This window comes from Rhinopithecus roxellana, chromosome 3, assembly GCF_007565055.1.
Source record: "Rhinopithecus roxellana isolate Shanxi Qingling chromosome 3, ASM756505v1, whole genome shotgun sequence".
Lineage (NCBI taxonomy): Eukaryota > Metazoa > Chordata > Mammalia > Primates > Cercopithecidae > Rhinopithecus > Rhinopithecus roxellana.
Window position 1 is genome coordinate 115221357 of NC_044551.1, and position 16340 is coordinate 115237696.

A 16340-nucleotide genomic window follows, 5' to 3' on the forward strand; every position below is an offset into this window, starting at 1 on the left:
AGTGGAGAGCTGGAAGCAGTGAGGAGAAAGAGTGTCTCAGGCGAACAAGGCCCATATGGATGGAGGCACAGGCTAAAACCAGCCTATGGGTGTGGGGACAGGCTTCCTTGTCACTTGAAGAAAGGGAGACCTGTGGCACAGGGGCCAGGAGATGAGGCTGGAGGCTGGGACCAAACTGCAGAGGCTCAAGCTTGAGCTTTATCCTGGGAGCAGTTGTGTGAGCCTCAGAGAGGCTTAAACCAGGATGTGACAGGAAGTGTTTGCTAAGGAGATGAGTGTGTAGCCCCCATGGAGAGTTTTGAAGATAAATAGTGATGGATTCACAGATAATTAAGCAAATGAAAAAGAAAACAAGTCAGTTGCTGAATTCAGGGAAAAAAAAGTTGTACAAGAGATAAGTATAAACTACTAGATGGCTCAGGCGTAACACTTACATGATATAGTTATGTACACACTGAGTATTACTTTAACTAAAACTTGTGATTTACCTGTACCGGAAAGATGGGATAAGTATATGTTTTAGGGGTAGAATAAAATAATTTCAAAGTTGAAAGTCACGGAATAGAACTATAAGCATGTTACCTAGAAAAATGAGGTTAAATATCAGAAGAAACAGCTAGAGGAGTTTAATGTTCCCTGGGAGTGGGGATTAGGGATGGGAAGGAGAAGCTTCAGAGATTGCTGTTTATCATTATAAGCCTTGTGACAATTTTATTTTTTTCAATTAAGTACATGTATTACTTTATATTTTAAAAGCTCTGTGACTTCAGTAGTGCATTGAAATAAAATTTTGATTTATTATGAGAGAGTCTGTGAGGAACAGAATCATGGTTCCTGTGTTTTTGAAGATATGGCATGGGGTGACAGTGCTGGCGGCAGCTCTGCTGCTCTTGTGCCCATGGCATACAGACTGGATCTGCTGGTCCACGGCTCCTGAGGTTAACATCAAAGCCCTCTGCAATGCTGACAGGCTTCCTCATCCTCACATCCTACCTCTCAGTTTCCACCTGCCACCTCCCAGTAATATTAGGCTTCTTGAGTCCTCAACACACGTCAGGGTGGCTCCTGCCTTGATTACTTTCTCATCCTGTTGTCACTCCTGGGACCCTCTTGGTGAGAGAACCATCTGGGTATGTCCATCTTCTTCCCAGGATAACTTCTATTTAACTTTATATTCTAGCCCTAGGATTTCCTCTTCCCTCTAAGAGCAAGAAATGTGTGCACGTTGCCATGGGAATAGAGCCAAAGGGCATCGAAGGTCATGGGCATCAAAGGGCATGATTAGATGCTCTTTGGTGCTATTCCCATGGCAACCTGCACACATGTATCTTGTCCCGCTGGCAGAATTTCATACACTTACCTGTTTACATGTATCTTCCTCACCAATTCATTAGCAAATTGAGGCCTGAGATCATGTCTTGTCTTATTTGTGTCTGATTCCAGGGCACAGTGCAGGGGTCATCATGAAGGAGTCATTCGTTCAGGCTACTAAACTGACCAATAGGATTGTAACATACTTGCTTTCTTTTCACAGTCTCCAATAAGTGGTTCCATGAACGAGGACAGGAGTTCTTGAGACCTTGTGGATTAACAGAAGTTGACTGACATCCTTTTCTGTCCTTCCCCTTCCTGGTCCTGCAGCCCATGTCATCTTCAAGTTCAATGTGACAGACACCTTTGTATGTTCCAGTTTCTATCAGGCTGGTTTTTGGAGAAATGAATGTTTGTCTGGAGCAGAGGGAGACCATATTAGGGCGAGTCCTGTGTGACTGAAGTCCCAGCCCTTCCGTTCAGCCTGTGCCATCCCTGGCCCCAAGACCAGGATCAAAGTGGCTGCAGCAGAGTTAGCTGTCTAGCGCCTAGCAAGGTGCCTTTGTACCTCAGGTGTTTTAGGTGTGAGATGTTTCAGTGAACCAAAGTTCTGATACCTTGTTTACATGTTTGTTTTTATGGCATTTCTATCTATTGTGGCTTTAACCAAAAAATAAAATGTCCCTGCGAGAAGCCTTAAAGAGCCTTACTTGGAGTATTTTTAAGACTGGAAGCTTTTACCAGGTTCATCATTTCCTGTGCATCGCCTCCATGCAGGCAGAGTCTGGATCATGAATGCTTTAGTAACAAAGCATCTTGGGTCTTGGATTTGAGACCTGGTTTCAACACTTGTGTCTCCTCTAAGTGTCAGTGTCCTTTTCTGGAAAGTGGGGTAAATAATTTCTCTTTGTCTCCCAGAGAACATAGCACATGTGTTCATGATTGTAATGCTGTTATAATGTGTAATTTATTTTTAAATTTTGAGATAAGAATTGTTCATGATACATAGATGTATACTTAAAAAAAAAAAAAAATGAAGGTGAGCAGGAGTACCTGTGTCAACACCAAGTTAGAGAAGAGAATGTTTTCAAGTCAGTACCTTAGGAGCCCCTTGGGAACCCCTCCTAGATCACATCTCCTTCACTGCCCCCAGCACTTTGGAGATAACCATTGTCTAGTGATGTGTGGTACTTGTTCCTTTGCTTGTCCTTATAGTTTTACTGTCCATGATTAGATTCCTAAATAAGTAGTTATTCTGTTTTCCCTGATTTTGAACTTCTACTAATAGAATCAGAGTAAATATTTTTGGGTATGTGACTTCTTTTGTTCAACATTGTTTTAAGATTGATCCGTGTCGTGTAGCTGTAGTTTGTTTTAATCTTTATAGTACGGTTTTGTTAATGTTTATTGTAGGACTGTACCATAATACAGCCAGTATGCTGCTGATAAACATTGGAATTGGTTTCAGTCTTTGTATATTGTGAATAATGCTGTGATAAACATTTTTATACATGATTCCTGCTACACATATAAACACATATTTCTGTAGGATATATATGTAGGAGTGGAAATGTGGAGTCTTAATGGTGTTCCAACTTTGCTAAATAATGTATTCCAAGGTCGTTATACACATTCTCACCAGGAGTAAATGAGAGTTCTTATTACTCCAACCTTTTCCAATATCTAGTATTTTCATACTTTTGCATTTTAGCTAGCTTGGTATGTTACGGACTAAATGTTTGTGTCCCCCTTGCCCAAATTCATATGGTGAAATCTTAACCCCCAATGTGATGCTATTAGGATGTGGAGCCTTTGGGAGGTAATTAGGTCATAAGCCTGGAGCCCACACGAGTGGGATTAGTGACCTTATGAAGAGATCCCAGAGAACTCTAGCCCTCTTTCTGCCATGCGAACACACAGCAAGAAGATGCCTGTCTATGAACCAGGGGGCTCTCACTAGAAATAAACCTACTAGCATCTTGATCTTGGACTTTTCAGTTTCCATAACCATGAGAAATCAATGTTTTTAATTCAATGTATGGTATTTTATTATAGCAGCTCTACCTAAGACAGTACATGTATGGTATTTACTTTAACATTGTTGATAATGTTGAACAACTTTTCATGTTATTAGTTATTAGGTTTCTTCAAGTCTTTTTGATTCATAGAAATTTAAAAATATGTACACAAGCTCTTTGTTATATATTTTGCAAATATCTTCTGTGGTTTGTCTTTTTGCTATTTTCTGTCTTTTGATAAACAGCTTTTAATTTTTATGTCAAATCTATCAAGCTTTTTCTTTTTGATTTATGTTTTTTATGTCTTATTTGAGAAACCCCAAGATCATGAGGACGTTTCCTGTGTTCTCTTCTGAAAGCTATATAGTCTTTGTCATTAATTTTATCTTTATACATGGTATGAAGTGTAAAGGTCTACTTTTAATTTTTTGCGTATTTTATTAGGATAGGATGGGCTTTTGCTATAGTGATAAATAATCCCCAAATCTCAGGGGCTTAATATATAAAATTGTCTCATGCAAAAAACCACTGGGTCTAAGGCAATTGCTATCTACTGCCATCTAATCTCCCTCTAGTGGCTTCCATGGGTAGACCCTAACAGGAAGCCAGCTGATAAGGGAGGGAATCTGGGAAATGTAGTTTACAGAGTGGCAGCTACAGTAGAACAGTAGAGACTACAAGGATGAGCTTGCAGCTGAGAACGGAAACATGACTGGCACACTAGGTTTTTTCTTTTCCTGTTTCAGACTTTTTTGGCTTCTTGAATTTGTACAATGGTATCTTTAATCAATTTTGGAAAATTAAATGATTTTCTCTTTCAGCATTGTCTGTTTCTTCTGTAACTGATTAATTGTAAGTTGGATCATATTATGATATTATCTCTTAATCTGTCTTTCATATTTTTATATCTATGCTATATTTGGGGAGAATTTTATACTTGTTTTGTACAAAGTTCACTAATTCTGTCTTCTGTCGAGTGCATCCAGGAGTCTTTGTTTAAAGACTTTAAAGATGTAATTCTTTGTTTTCTAGCTTATACCATTTCTGTTGAAAAGTCGCTATCTGGTCCTTTGTTGTTCTTTTGAAGGTAACTTTGCCCCCACCTGGCTGCTTTAAAGATTTTTTTCTTTTTGGTTTTCAGTAGTTTTACTATGGTGTACTTAGTGTGGGTTTCTTTTTCTTTTCCTGCTTGGCATTTAGCTTCTTGAATTTCTGGGTTGATGTCTGATCAATTTTGGAAATTTCTCAGACATTATATCTTCAAAAATTGTTTCTGTCCCATTTTTTCTCTATCTGCTCTGAGACTTCAGTAATCTGAATGTTAGAACTTTTCATAGTGCTCTATGTATCTCCTATTCTGTGTCTCTCATGCTTTTTTTCTTGTGTTTCAGACTAGATATTTTCTATTGATCTGTCTTGGAATTCATTTGTTACTTTTGCTGCTAAACCCATCTACTGAGTTCTTAATTTAATTTTTTAAAAAATATTTCTCAGTTCTAAAATATCCATTCATGTCTTTTTTTTTTTTTTTTTTTCTTTTCTTGAGATGGAGTCTTCCTCTGTCACCCAGGCTGGAGTGCAGTGGCGGGATCTCAGCTCACTGCAACCTCTGCCTCCCAGGTTCAAGCAATTTTCCCACCTCAGCCTCCCAAGTAGTTGGGATTACAGGCATGCGCCACCACGCCCAGCTAATTTTTGTATTTTTAGTAGAGATGGGCTTTTGTCATGTTGACCAGGCTGGTCTCGAATTCCTGACCTCAAGTGATCCACCCGCCTCGGCCTCCCAAAGTGTTGGGATTATAGGCATGAGCCACTGCGGCTGGCCCATTCATGTCCTTTTAATGGATTTTAATTCTCTGGAGAATCTGTCTTGTTTTCTCTGTGTTTTTCTCGGACTGATAAATCAGTTGTGTGAAATTTTTTCTCTGATAACACCATGATTTTGATTTTCTATGGCTCTCTTTCTATTGTCTTTTTCCCTCCTTAGTTTCTGGTCATTTGGTCCACTCTGTTGATATGCCTGGTAATTTTTGATTGAATGTGTGACATATTGTAGAGCCTCTGGATGGATAACCTCCTGCACAAAGGACTCACCCTTTCCTCTACTCTGCAGAATGGGGATCAATCACCTTAATCCAGTAAGGATCTGAGCTGACTTAATTAAGACTGGGTGGTAGTTTTCTTAAGACTCTAACTCTGATTTACCTTACTTCCCCCGGTATAGGATGTAGTCCTCCAGGATTTTCTAATTGAGAGCCTAGTGTGTTCACTGGATCTGTTCCCACTGGCAGTTCCTCAACTCCAATTCTTGTCTTCTTAGTACGATACTCGGCCCAAAAAATTTATCCTCCTTTTCAAAGAATTTGAATTTTTTTTTATCTAAGCAGATATTTTTTGCTTACCTTCTTAGCCTTCCATTCTGCACAGCATCAGAATTCAGAAAATGCCTCACTGGGTAAACAGGCTGAGTGTCTGGCCAAGTTCTCCACTCCTCCCTCTTATTCAATATTCTGAGCAACTACTGGCTAATTTTGGCTTTTCAATGCCCCTTGACACTGTCAAAAATTCTTTTGGTTTCTCTGCCTCTTAGTAGTTGCCCATTGCTCTGGATCCTCATTCTTACCCCATGGCTACAATCAGTAAATTATTATTATTATATGTTTTTTGAGATGGTGTCTGGCCCTGTCGCCCAGGCTGGAGTACAGTGGCACGATCTGGGCTCACTGCAAGCTCGGCCTCACAGGTTCACGCCATTCTCCTGCCTCAACCTCCCAAGTAGCTGCGACTACAGGTGCCTGCCACCACGCCTAGCTAATTTTTTGTATTTTTTAGTAGAGACGGGGTTTCACTGTGTTAGCCAGGATGGTCTCGATCTCCTGACCTCGTGATCCGCCCACCTTGGCCTCCCAAAGTGCTGGGATTACAGGCATGAGCCACCGTGCCCGGCCAGTAAATTATTTAAGGATAAAAGAGACTACGAACTTTTGGCTCACCCACGAGATTTATCCTTCTTCAGGATCTCGATGCTCAAACTCTTTTTGCTTCAGCAATTCATTGACTCATTCAGGAATGAAAATTGGTCTACGATAAGCTATTCTATCTTGGAAGTAGAAGTCGCCTATCCATTTTTTTAAAAAATTATTTTTATTATAAAATACTGATACAGAAAACCTTATCTTTGTTATCTTCCTTTGTTATCTAGTATAATAAGATGCTCCACACTCATCTTGAGCATTTCTCACATTAAGCATGGAATCAGCCATTAAAGAATCTTATTATATGTTGATGTCTGCCTGTCAATCCCAGCATGGTCCTGGGAACAAACATGGGATAACTTCTACCTTAGAGACAGGGCATTGCTTTCAGCAATCCTTATTAATTTAGCTTGGCAATAATATGTTCACTAGGGCAGTGAAGAGTTATTGAGCGTTTCATTATGCATTTGGTACTGTGCTAGGGATGTTACAGTCTGTTATTGCATTCAGCAACTTTTCAGAATGAATAAATAAGCAGAACGTCAGAAAGGTTAGGTAATACACCTGAGGTCACATGAAGTCTCATTGCTGGTAAGTGGAGGACCTGGCAATGAAACTCTGGCAGCTTCCAAAAGCCTTTGCTCTAAAACAAAATTTGTATTTTTATGCATTTAACAGTTATTAAAGATTTGATGGGGAAACATAAGGACTGTCTTTAAAGAATTCTGAGCAATGGAAGGGACTCATAAATAGATGTGTGAAATGTGAGAAGTCTGATAACAGAATGTGCTTGAGGAGCACAGTGGAGTGAAGGTCTACTTTAACAGGAAGTTGGCACTACAGTAGGCACCATTAGAGCTGGGTCTTGAAGTATGAGCAGGAATTTGTTTACTGTGCTATCCTAATTTAAAATACATGCACGTGGCTTAAATATAAGGGACAAAGGAAATTACCCTAAAATAGTTCCTGGCCCACCTTACTGCCCACTCCTAGTCCTCCTTCCTAGAGGAACCTTTTCAAATTATCTTTAATTTTTTCTGGCTATAAAATGCTATTCCTTGATTTTTCCACATCATAAATTTGAGGGATGATCATTTAGTTTATATTCACTATCTCTCATGGTATCTCCCCCTGCTTTTGCCATTTTTTGAGAGTTATATTTTGTATAGTCCTCTCTTGTTTGCCTGGCAACATAATTTTTTTGTTTGGTTAAAACTAAGATGGTGAGATGAAGATCTAAACTAGAATTTTGCCAAACAAATGATCACTATTGTCTAGCCAAGTTGACACATAGAATTAAGTATTATACACCCTTTTGCCTCCCAACTACTGATCAGTTATACTTTGGACATTATTTTAGTAGCCATGGTACGTTGCTTCTAAAAGTTAAAAACACAAATGTTATGTTACTTAATTTAGTTGAATTAGTCATTATAATGTTGATGTAGCTAATCATTAAAAGGAATTTGTGTCTTATTTGACTAATAGAATTCAAAATGAATTTGTAATGTATATAATTTGTTAGGGCTACCATAACAAACTACCACAGAATGGGTGGATCAAACAAAAGAAATTTGTTTTATTACAGTTCTAAAGGCTAGATGTCTAGAATCAAGGTGTCAACAGGTTGTGTTTCTTCTGAGGCCTCCCTAGCTGGCTTGCAAATGGTCACCCCTTGGCTGTGTGTTGACTATGTCATATCGGATTAAAGTCTGCACATATTAACTCATTTTACTTTAATTATGTCTTTAATGCCTTGTCTCCAAATACAGTCACATATTGGGTTAGGACTTTAACACATGAATTTTGGGAGAACACATAAAACTACTAGGAAATCATGTTAGATCTGATACACTATTGAGACTAAAGCAAAATACTTTTCCTTACTCTCTGTACATCAGATATAGCCCATCTTGAACAAATGTATCTGATTATTAAGTATGTTTGTCTAAGAATAGTGTCATAACACTAGAAGTTTTTATTTTGAGAAAAAGGGATATAGGCTCTTCTATGAAATTATTAATAAATTGAAAAAGATATTGACATAAAATATCTTTGAGGCCATGGATATAATTGGACAAATACAGCAGGTGTGTATTTGTTTCCTAAAATTATTTTCCCCTAAAATGGTTATGCCAAATAAGTTCATAATCTGTGCAAAAATGCTGCTTCTGTGAATTCAAATATAATCTTTTTAGTATGTACAAATGATACATAATCTTTTATGAATTCATTGAGCAGTGGAATGTTATGCTTGTTCTAAAAACTACATTAAAAACAAATCCTGAGAGGCATCAAAGTCAAATATGATCAAGGTACTTCACACAAATATGTTTGTCAAATATTAAAAGAACATAAAGTGACACAATATCCTAAAATAGGAACCATCTTGGTGTGAATAGATTACAATTTTTCATGTAACTTGTCTATGTGGGATGATATTTTAAACTTAGTAGAAAAAGGTTTATGAAAAAAAGACTATATACTGTTTGGACGAACGGGGGCAAGATGGTGCACTTCCGGGTTCTTCTTCACCAACTTTTCCCTTCCCGCGCGCGCGAAAATGCAGCCAGCGCCCAGGAGGGTGCAGACCAACCGGGCATGCGCCAGGTGACCTCAATCCGAAGAGACCAAGATTTACCTGGTCGCACCTGCGGAACGCCCCCTGACACGCCCGTGCCCCGCCTATTGCCCTCCCACTCCTAGAAAAGCCGCTCCGGAGGGACGCCACGCGTGGCCTTCCTCAGTCCTCCACTCCTGTGGGGATGTCAGGACTGCAGGAACTCCGTCCGAGAGCCCCACTGGGGGACTCTGTTGGCCTTCTTTGCCGGAAGCTGACAGACCTTTTCCCCACACCTTAGGTGACCAAAATAAACTTGCAGTTTTGCTCCTACACTTGCCTACTCGCTGGTTCTTTTGTGCCCGCTCTGGTGGTCTTAGAAAAACAAATCATATACAAAGCTGCATGCTTAATAAAAGTCCTATTCCTTTGCTTATAACAAATGAGAGAAAGTAACTTAAAATTATGTTTGGTTAAAGTAAAACTTTAAAAGAGATATGAATATACTTAAAGAAAAATCAGAAATGTACAAATTACTGAATGAACATATCAATTATTGTGGGAAAAGTTTGTTGAATAGAAATTAAAGAGATTACAGATGACCTAGAGATGGAGATATGAAAAATCAAATGAAGTATTTTGGTATTTTTACTTGGAGAAATTTTCTACGAATACATCTGATTAACAAAAAGCAGCCATTGGCTTGACTTACCTCTTAAATAGTCCAATGATTTAAATCCTGTGGCAATTTCATCTGAAATAGGGGTAAATAGCATGCAATATCAATAGTTTGCATGCACAAATGTGACCCTGAAAGAGCCAGTCCTTCAAGATGGATCTCAAGTGGCTGACTGGGCCTAAATGTAAAGCAGAGTTAAGAAGCCATTTGGTGACTAGAGGCAACACACCTATTTTGAGTTCCCTGAAAACCCACACCTCTTTAACTTTGGAACTTTCAGAGCTCACCTCCCTTGCTGCTCATCTGTATCAACCAATCAGAACTGTGTTTCCATCTCATTTGTCTCAATGACCCTGATTGGGAACCAGGGCAGGAGCTTTTGCTGTAAAGCTAGAACCCTTCCTTTCTTATTTGGACCACACCTTCCTTTTACACTGAATGATGTGTTGGACTCCCTAGTTTGCAAACTATTCACTGGAATAAAGTCCCTTTCTTCCAGATAACTTGTTCACATTTGTAATATAACATCATGATGTTTGTATCCTTTAAAACTGATTTGTAAATTTTTTTTGTGCAGTCTTACCCAGATTTCAAAATGGTCCTGAGAATTTTTAAACAATACCAGTCACAGTGTGATATAGTTTGGATCTGTGGCCCTACCAAATCTCATGTCAAATTGTAATCTTCAATGTTGGCCATGGGGCCTGGTAGTTGGTGATTAGATCATATCATGGAGGTGGTCCTTCATGAATGGTTTAGCACCATCCCCTTGGTGCTGTTCTCTTGATAGTTATCACGAGATCCGGTTATTTAAAAGTGTGTATACACTTTGGGAGACTGAGGCGGACAGATCGCTTTGAGCTCAGGAGTTCAAGACCAGCCTAGGCAATATGGTGAAACCTCATCTCTACAAAAACTACAAAAATTAACTGGGCATAGTGGCTCACTCCTGTAGTCCCAGCTACTCGGGAGGCTGAGTTTGGAGAATTGCCTGAGCCCGGGAAGTGGAGGCTGCAGTGAGCCGAGACTGCCACTGCACACCAGCCTGCGTGACAGAGACCTGTCTCAAAAAGAAAATGTAGCACCTCCTCTCTCTTTCTCTCTCTCTTGCTGTCTTGTTCTCTTGCTCTTGCTCCTTCTCCAGCCATGTAAGATGTGTTTGCTTCCCCTTTGCCTTCAGCCATGATTCATAGTTTCCTGAGGCCTCTCCAGAAGTGGAAGCTGCTACACTTCCTGTACAGCCTGCAGAACCACGAGCCAATAAACCTCTTTTCTTTATAAATTACCCATTTGCAGGTATTTATGGCAATGCAAGAACAGACCAACGCACCATGGTATCCTGCAAAATCCTGAAGTTAATTAAAAATTATTTAAGATCGTCACTTAGTCAAGAGGAGTAGATTTTGACAATTTTATTGATCAGTTTGCTTCCATTAAAGTCATTGGTATAAAATATTTAAATTTAATGTTAGTTTTAAGATACCACCTTTCAATATTATCAACGAATTTAATGTGTAAAAATTAACAAAAACACGACAATGTACATAAGGAGCATACATTTTTCATTTTGCCTCAGGTTTCAATATGGTTTGGCACAGCACTGCCCTTAAGTTTCCAAACTTGGCATTTTGACTCCAATATTAGATTTGCCAGATTCAGCAAATGAATATACAAGTAACACCCAGTTTAACTTTAGATGAATAACAAATATTTTTTGCATAGAATATATGCATACTAAAAAGTTTGTTGCTTATCTGAAATTTAACTGGGCATTTTGTATAATATCTGGTAATTCTAAAAATAATTATCTTACATGGTTAGAAAAAGCTCCCGGCCTTAGGCCGGGCACGGTGGCTCAAGCCTGTAATCCCAGCACTTTGGGAGGCCGAGACGGGCGGATCACGAGGTCAGGAGATTGAGACCATCCTGGCTAACACGGTGAAACCCCGTCTCTACTAAAAATACAAAAAAAAGAAAAAGCTCCCTACTTCTTGGTACAATGTAACTGTTGTAGCAACACCGTCTTGCCCCTTTGATTGCTGGTTATGCAGATGACTGAAGTGCACACATGGGAAGTCACATGGCTTCTGTGTCACACTGTCCAGCCTGTAGGTGTGTCCAGTCCTTACCAGGTCTAGGAGAACACAGCAGCCTCACTCCATCTGAGGGCAGAGGAGCAAGCATATTCCCCACTGCCATGACCCTCTCCCCAGCTCCCTCTGCTTCAGTCACACCGCCCCAGTACATTTGTGCTTGTTGGTCCCTCTGCCTGGAAGGTACCTATCCCAAGTAGTTTCTACCCTCATTCCTTTCCAGACTGATCAAAGATTACCTTATCCAAAAGGGTTCTTGTTTCACTGCTGTGCTGCTCAGGCTGGTCTGGAATTCCTGGCCTCAAGTGATCTTCCCAAGAGGTTCCTCCCTTCCTACCTTCCTTGGTTCCCTCCCTCCCTCCCTCTCTCCCTCTCTCTCTTTCTCTCTCTCTCTTTCTTTCTTTTCTTTCTTTCTCTTTCTCTCTTTCTCTCTTTCTCTCTCTCTCTTTCTCCTTCCTTCCTTCCTTCCTTCCTTCCTTCCTTCCTTCCTTCCTTCCTTCCTTCCTTCCTTCCTTCCTCCCTCCCTCCCTCCCTCCCTCCCTCCCTTCCCTTTGTCTTTCGACAGAGTCTCGCTCTGTAGCCCAGGCTAGAGTGCAGTGGTGCGATCTCTGCTCACTGTAACCTCCATCCCTTGGGTTCAGGTGATTCTACTGCCTTAGCCTCCCGAGTAGCTTGGATTACAGGTGTGCACCACCACACCCAGCTACTTTTTGTGTTTTTAGTAGAGACAGGGTTCCACCATGTTGGCCAGGCTGGTTTCCAACCCCTGACCTCAAGTTATCCGCCTGCCTCTGCCTCCCAAAGTGCTGGGATTACAGGCGTGAACCACCGTGCCCAGCCCTGTTTTATTTTTTCTTTAGAGCACTTATCACTGAGGTAAAAGGTGGGACTTGACTCTAGAGGCAGGCATCAGACACCGGACCAGATTAAGGACTGGCTAAAACAGGGCCAGGGCCAAAGTAGCTTTCAATCAGACAGCCTACCGGGATGCCACATCAATTTGCAGTTGCTATGACAACACCCTGGGGTTAGGGCCCCTTTCCATGGTAATGACCCAAAATGACCCCAAAGTTACTACTCCTTCTCTAGAAATGTCTGCATAAACCTCCCCTTAATCTACATGTAATTAAAAGTAGTTATAAACATGACTGCAAAACTGCCCTGAGCTGCTACCCACTGTCTATGGGGTAGCCTGTTCTGCCTCTTTAAGAAAGTTGTTTTCGTCTACCTCTGGCTTGCCCTTGAATTCTTTCCGGGGCAAAGCCAAGAACTCTCGTGGGCCAAGCTCCAGTTTGGGGCTCACCTGCCCTACATCACTGCCACCCGTTAAGTGATTTAATTTGTGTATTAGTTCGTGGTCTGTCTCCCCCATGGTATAGAAGCTCCTCGAAGGAAGGAACTTTGTTTTTCCACTTCTCTATCCACAGTGCCCAGAATGGACATTTGGAAAGCATCAAGCAGCCTCTCTTGCTCAGTGGGCACTGAAATGGCACTCGGAGCTCAGTACCCAGATAAAGGACACCAACTCTTCCCCCGCGCAGGCCCCGGGAAGGGGCGAGGCCCTGCGAGGCCACGGGAAGGGGCGGGGCCTCTGAGGACCTGGGGCAGGGTCTGGCAGGGCCTGAGTTTTCTGGAAAGGCCTTTGACCTGTGGGCGTGTGCCTAGAGGCTAGGTGGTGAGAATGGCAGGGAGAGAGGACAGCAGTGGGGCTACAGGGTGTGTGTCTATGGCTGCACTGGCTTAGGGCTGTGGCTGGCCCCTCCCTTCGGACCTGGCCTGGCAGATCAGCCCCGCAAGACCAGCTCGCAAGGCTCCTGGGGCCAGTGGGGCTCTGTCCTGTGAGGCGGTCTCTCCCCAAGGACGGAGCAGACAGAGGCTGGTGAGTCAAGGATGTGCACTGAGGGAGCGGTCTGGGTGCGTGAAATGATGTCTTGGACATAATATCTAAGGCTGACGCTACTTTGAAGAGGTTTGACTTTTGTGAAGTTTCTTTATTCTAAACTCGGGGAAACTTTTTTTTTTTTTTTTTTTTTTTTTGGTAAAGTATTTGGGGATTGTGAGAAGGTAAGTGGTAGGAAAGGCCGTGGGTATTTGGCAAGCTCAAAGTTTTTTGTTTTTAAGGCACTTTTCAGTGTCTTTCTGAAAGTGCATTTATAACAGGGAGGATCAGACCCCTCCCCACAGCCCAGCTTGGTCCTCCCTGCTCTTACTCTCCTCTGAAAAGTCCGTCTCTTTGTCTTGAAATTTGCAGCCAGCAGATACTCACCAAAGTAATGACCCAAACTGCTTTTGTACTCAGTGGGCTCACACCTGTCATCCTGCCCGCTTCTTTGATTTCAAGAAGCTTAAGGCAAGCTGCTTATGCTAGCTTTACTGTCCTCACCTTACATTCTTAATTTTTGGACGCAAGGTCTACCCCAACTAATTCCCTGAAATTGTCTGGTAAAGTGTTCTGGGTCCTCCTAGTGGCCAAACCCAGTAGACGCTGCGGATTTTTTTTTTTTTTTTTTTTTTTTACTCCAGCGAAGCACTTCGTGATTCGAGTTCTCCTTTATCTCCGGCCTCCCTGGCTCCTTTTCATCAGCCTACGCTTCTCATATATATGTTCCCTAGCCTAGTTTCTGTTTCCTTTTCACGGTAGTACCGTATACTATAGGAGGAAGGATCTTTACTTCCACTACTTTAACATGTATATGTTTATGATTTATTGAATTGTCTTTTTGCACTCAAATCTTTCTCTTGAGTTCTATTTTAGACCCGTATATCCAGCTTTCTAATGGATATTCCCACCTGGACCAACATCTAGAATAGGTGTCACAAATTGTTCAACAAATGATCACAAATAGGGCCTGATGTAGGAAAAATACAATTACAATGACTGTTAACCTTTTGGGGTGACAGACCCTCTTGAGACACATACAAAATTTCAGGGTCTTTCTCCCTTTAAAAAGTACACACAAATTTTAGCCTGTTTCAAAGCTCCCTAGACTTTCTGTAGTTCAAGAATTTTGAGTCTTTGGTTAGAGCTTCCTGAAATGATAATGATAAAATGAAAAAGTATGTTTTCATATATAAACATCAGATTTAGAAACTTACAGTGGGAATGCATTGTATTGCGGCCTTCATCAAACATTAACCCTAATTAATCACATCAGGGTGATTTATGGAAACGTTGTCTTTAGAAGTAGCAACATAGAATGAAAAATCTGGAGCCCTAGAATTAAAATATACCCCAGCAGACTCCCTGTGGCTAAAATGAGACATACCAAAACCAGAATCTAACGGCCACAGCAAGGTGAGGGCTTTGTCATGTATCCCTGTGTTACTAACTACCATAAGATTTTCTTTCCTGTAATTAAGCAGAAACCAGGTCCTGAAAAACATCACAGAAACAACTACAGCTGGAAATTTCCCATTGACACTGATAGACTACTACCTGACACCAGCTGACCGACCCCACTGGCTGCCCACCATGGTCCTGCCACAATTCTGATAGGACAGAGGATTGGCCTTACATTCTTTCCTGATAAATAGCTATAGACCTCAAGCCAGCCAGTTTTGGCCAGCTTATAGAGACTGCACAAAACTGTCTGTGTGCCCAGTAGTTCACCTTTTTGATGCAAAGAGCCAAATTCACCTTACTTTAATGCTAAAACCCTACCCCAAAGTGAACATGGAATGTATGTTACGTATATGTTTACCCACTGTAACATGCTTGACTTCCCCCATGCATATTCACAGATTCCTTCAACATGCTAAATATAATATGTAAGGCTATCCCTGTAGAGCATAAATACCAGCTTGCTATTCCCTTTTGGAGTATGTCCTTGTGCTTTTCTTGGGAGGTTGCATTCCCCAGTTCGCAGATTGTTTCTTCCTCTGAAAATACAAGTTGTTTTTCCTTTTCTTCCTCTGTGCATCTCATGGTCTTTTGTTAACGTTTCAAAGAGAGTTTCTGATTAAGTGTGGATTGCATGTTTCACAGTCCAAATAGCCTTAGCCTGGTCAGAGACCAGGGCCTGCTTCAGACCATTTCTGGGCGTGGTAGCTCACGCCTGTAATCCTAGTACTTTGGGAGGCTGAGGTGGGTGGATCGGCTGAGGCAGGAGAGTCGCTTGAACCTAGGAGTTGGAGGTTGCAGTGAGCCGAGATTGCACTACTGCACTCCAGCCTGGGCAACAGAGTGAGACTCTTTTGGAAAACAAAAAAGAGTGTAATCTGCTCCCCTCCAGCTGGACAGGAATACAGATAAGGTTCTGAGACCGGGTGCCTTCGTAGGAGCCCTGAGTGATCAGGCGGTCGTAGAAGTGCATGAAGTGCCAGCAGTTTCTTTCCAGCAGAACTTTCCTTCTTTGTTTATTTGTTGGGCCAGTGACTTCTCAGTTCCAGAGTTATTGCCTTGATCGTCCATAAGTGCTGTTTTGAGATTGACCCCCACTCTCTCTTGAATGAAATCTATTTCATCTCTTTTCTTCTTGTATTGATATGTTAATATTTATGTTTTAATAAAGGTGAGATCTAAGGAGACATTATCCACTTTCGTTAAACCCTTCTCTTGGCTGCCATGATCCAACTGTATTCTGGTTTTTCTTCTATCTCTGCCTACAACTTAGTTATGGCTCAGAGTTTCTTTATAGCCATTTTTTTTCCCCTGGAGGCTCATGACTTCCAAATACTTGATATTCCAAATATTTGATATGAATA

The 16340-nt window shown here is 41.2% G+C and overlaps 1 protein-coding gene and 1 long non-coding RNA gene across 5 annotated transcripts in view; one reads left to right on the plus strand and one right to left on the minus strand.

Annotated features, from left to right (window-relative positions):
• The window catches only part of P4HA2 (prolyl 4-hydroxylase subunit alpha 2), a 35470-nt gene extending 33458 nt beyond the window's left edge, over positions 1–2012 (plus strand). For all 4 annotated transcript variants that reach the window (XM_010360009.2, XM_010360006.2, XM_010360007.1 and 1 more), the window contains exon 16: positions 1535–2012. In XM_010360009.2, the coding sequence (XP_010358311.1) occupies positions 1535–1605 (71 nt within the window). In that variant the 3' untranslated portion in view covers positions 1606–2012. The remainder of the gene's footprint in view (positions 1–1534) is intronic.
• LOC104659846 lies at positions 1816–9788 on the minus strand. Its single transcript, XR_747641.1, has 3 exons — positions 9577–9788; positions 6869–6947; positions 1816–2364 (listed from the first exon to the last, which is right to left on the minus strand). It is a non-coding gene; the product is annotated as an uncharacterized LOC104659846 (long non-coding RNA).
• Between the last annotated feature and the right edge of the window lie 6552 nt (positions 9789–16340).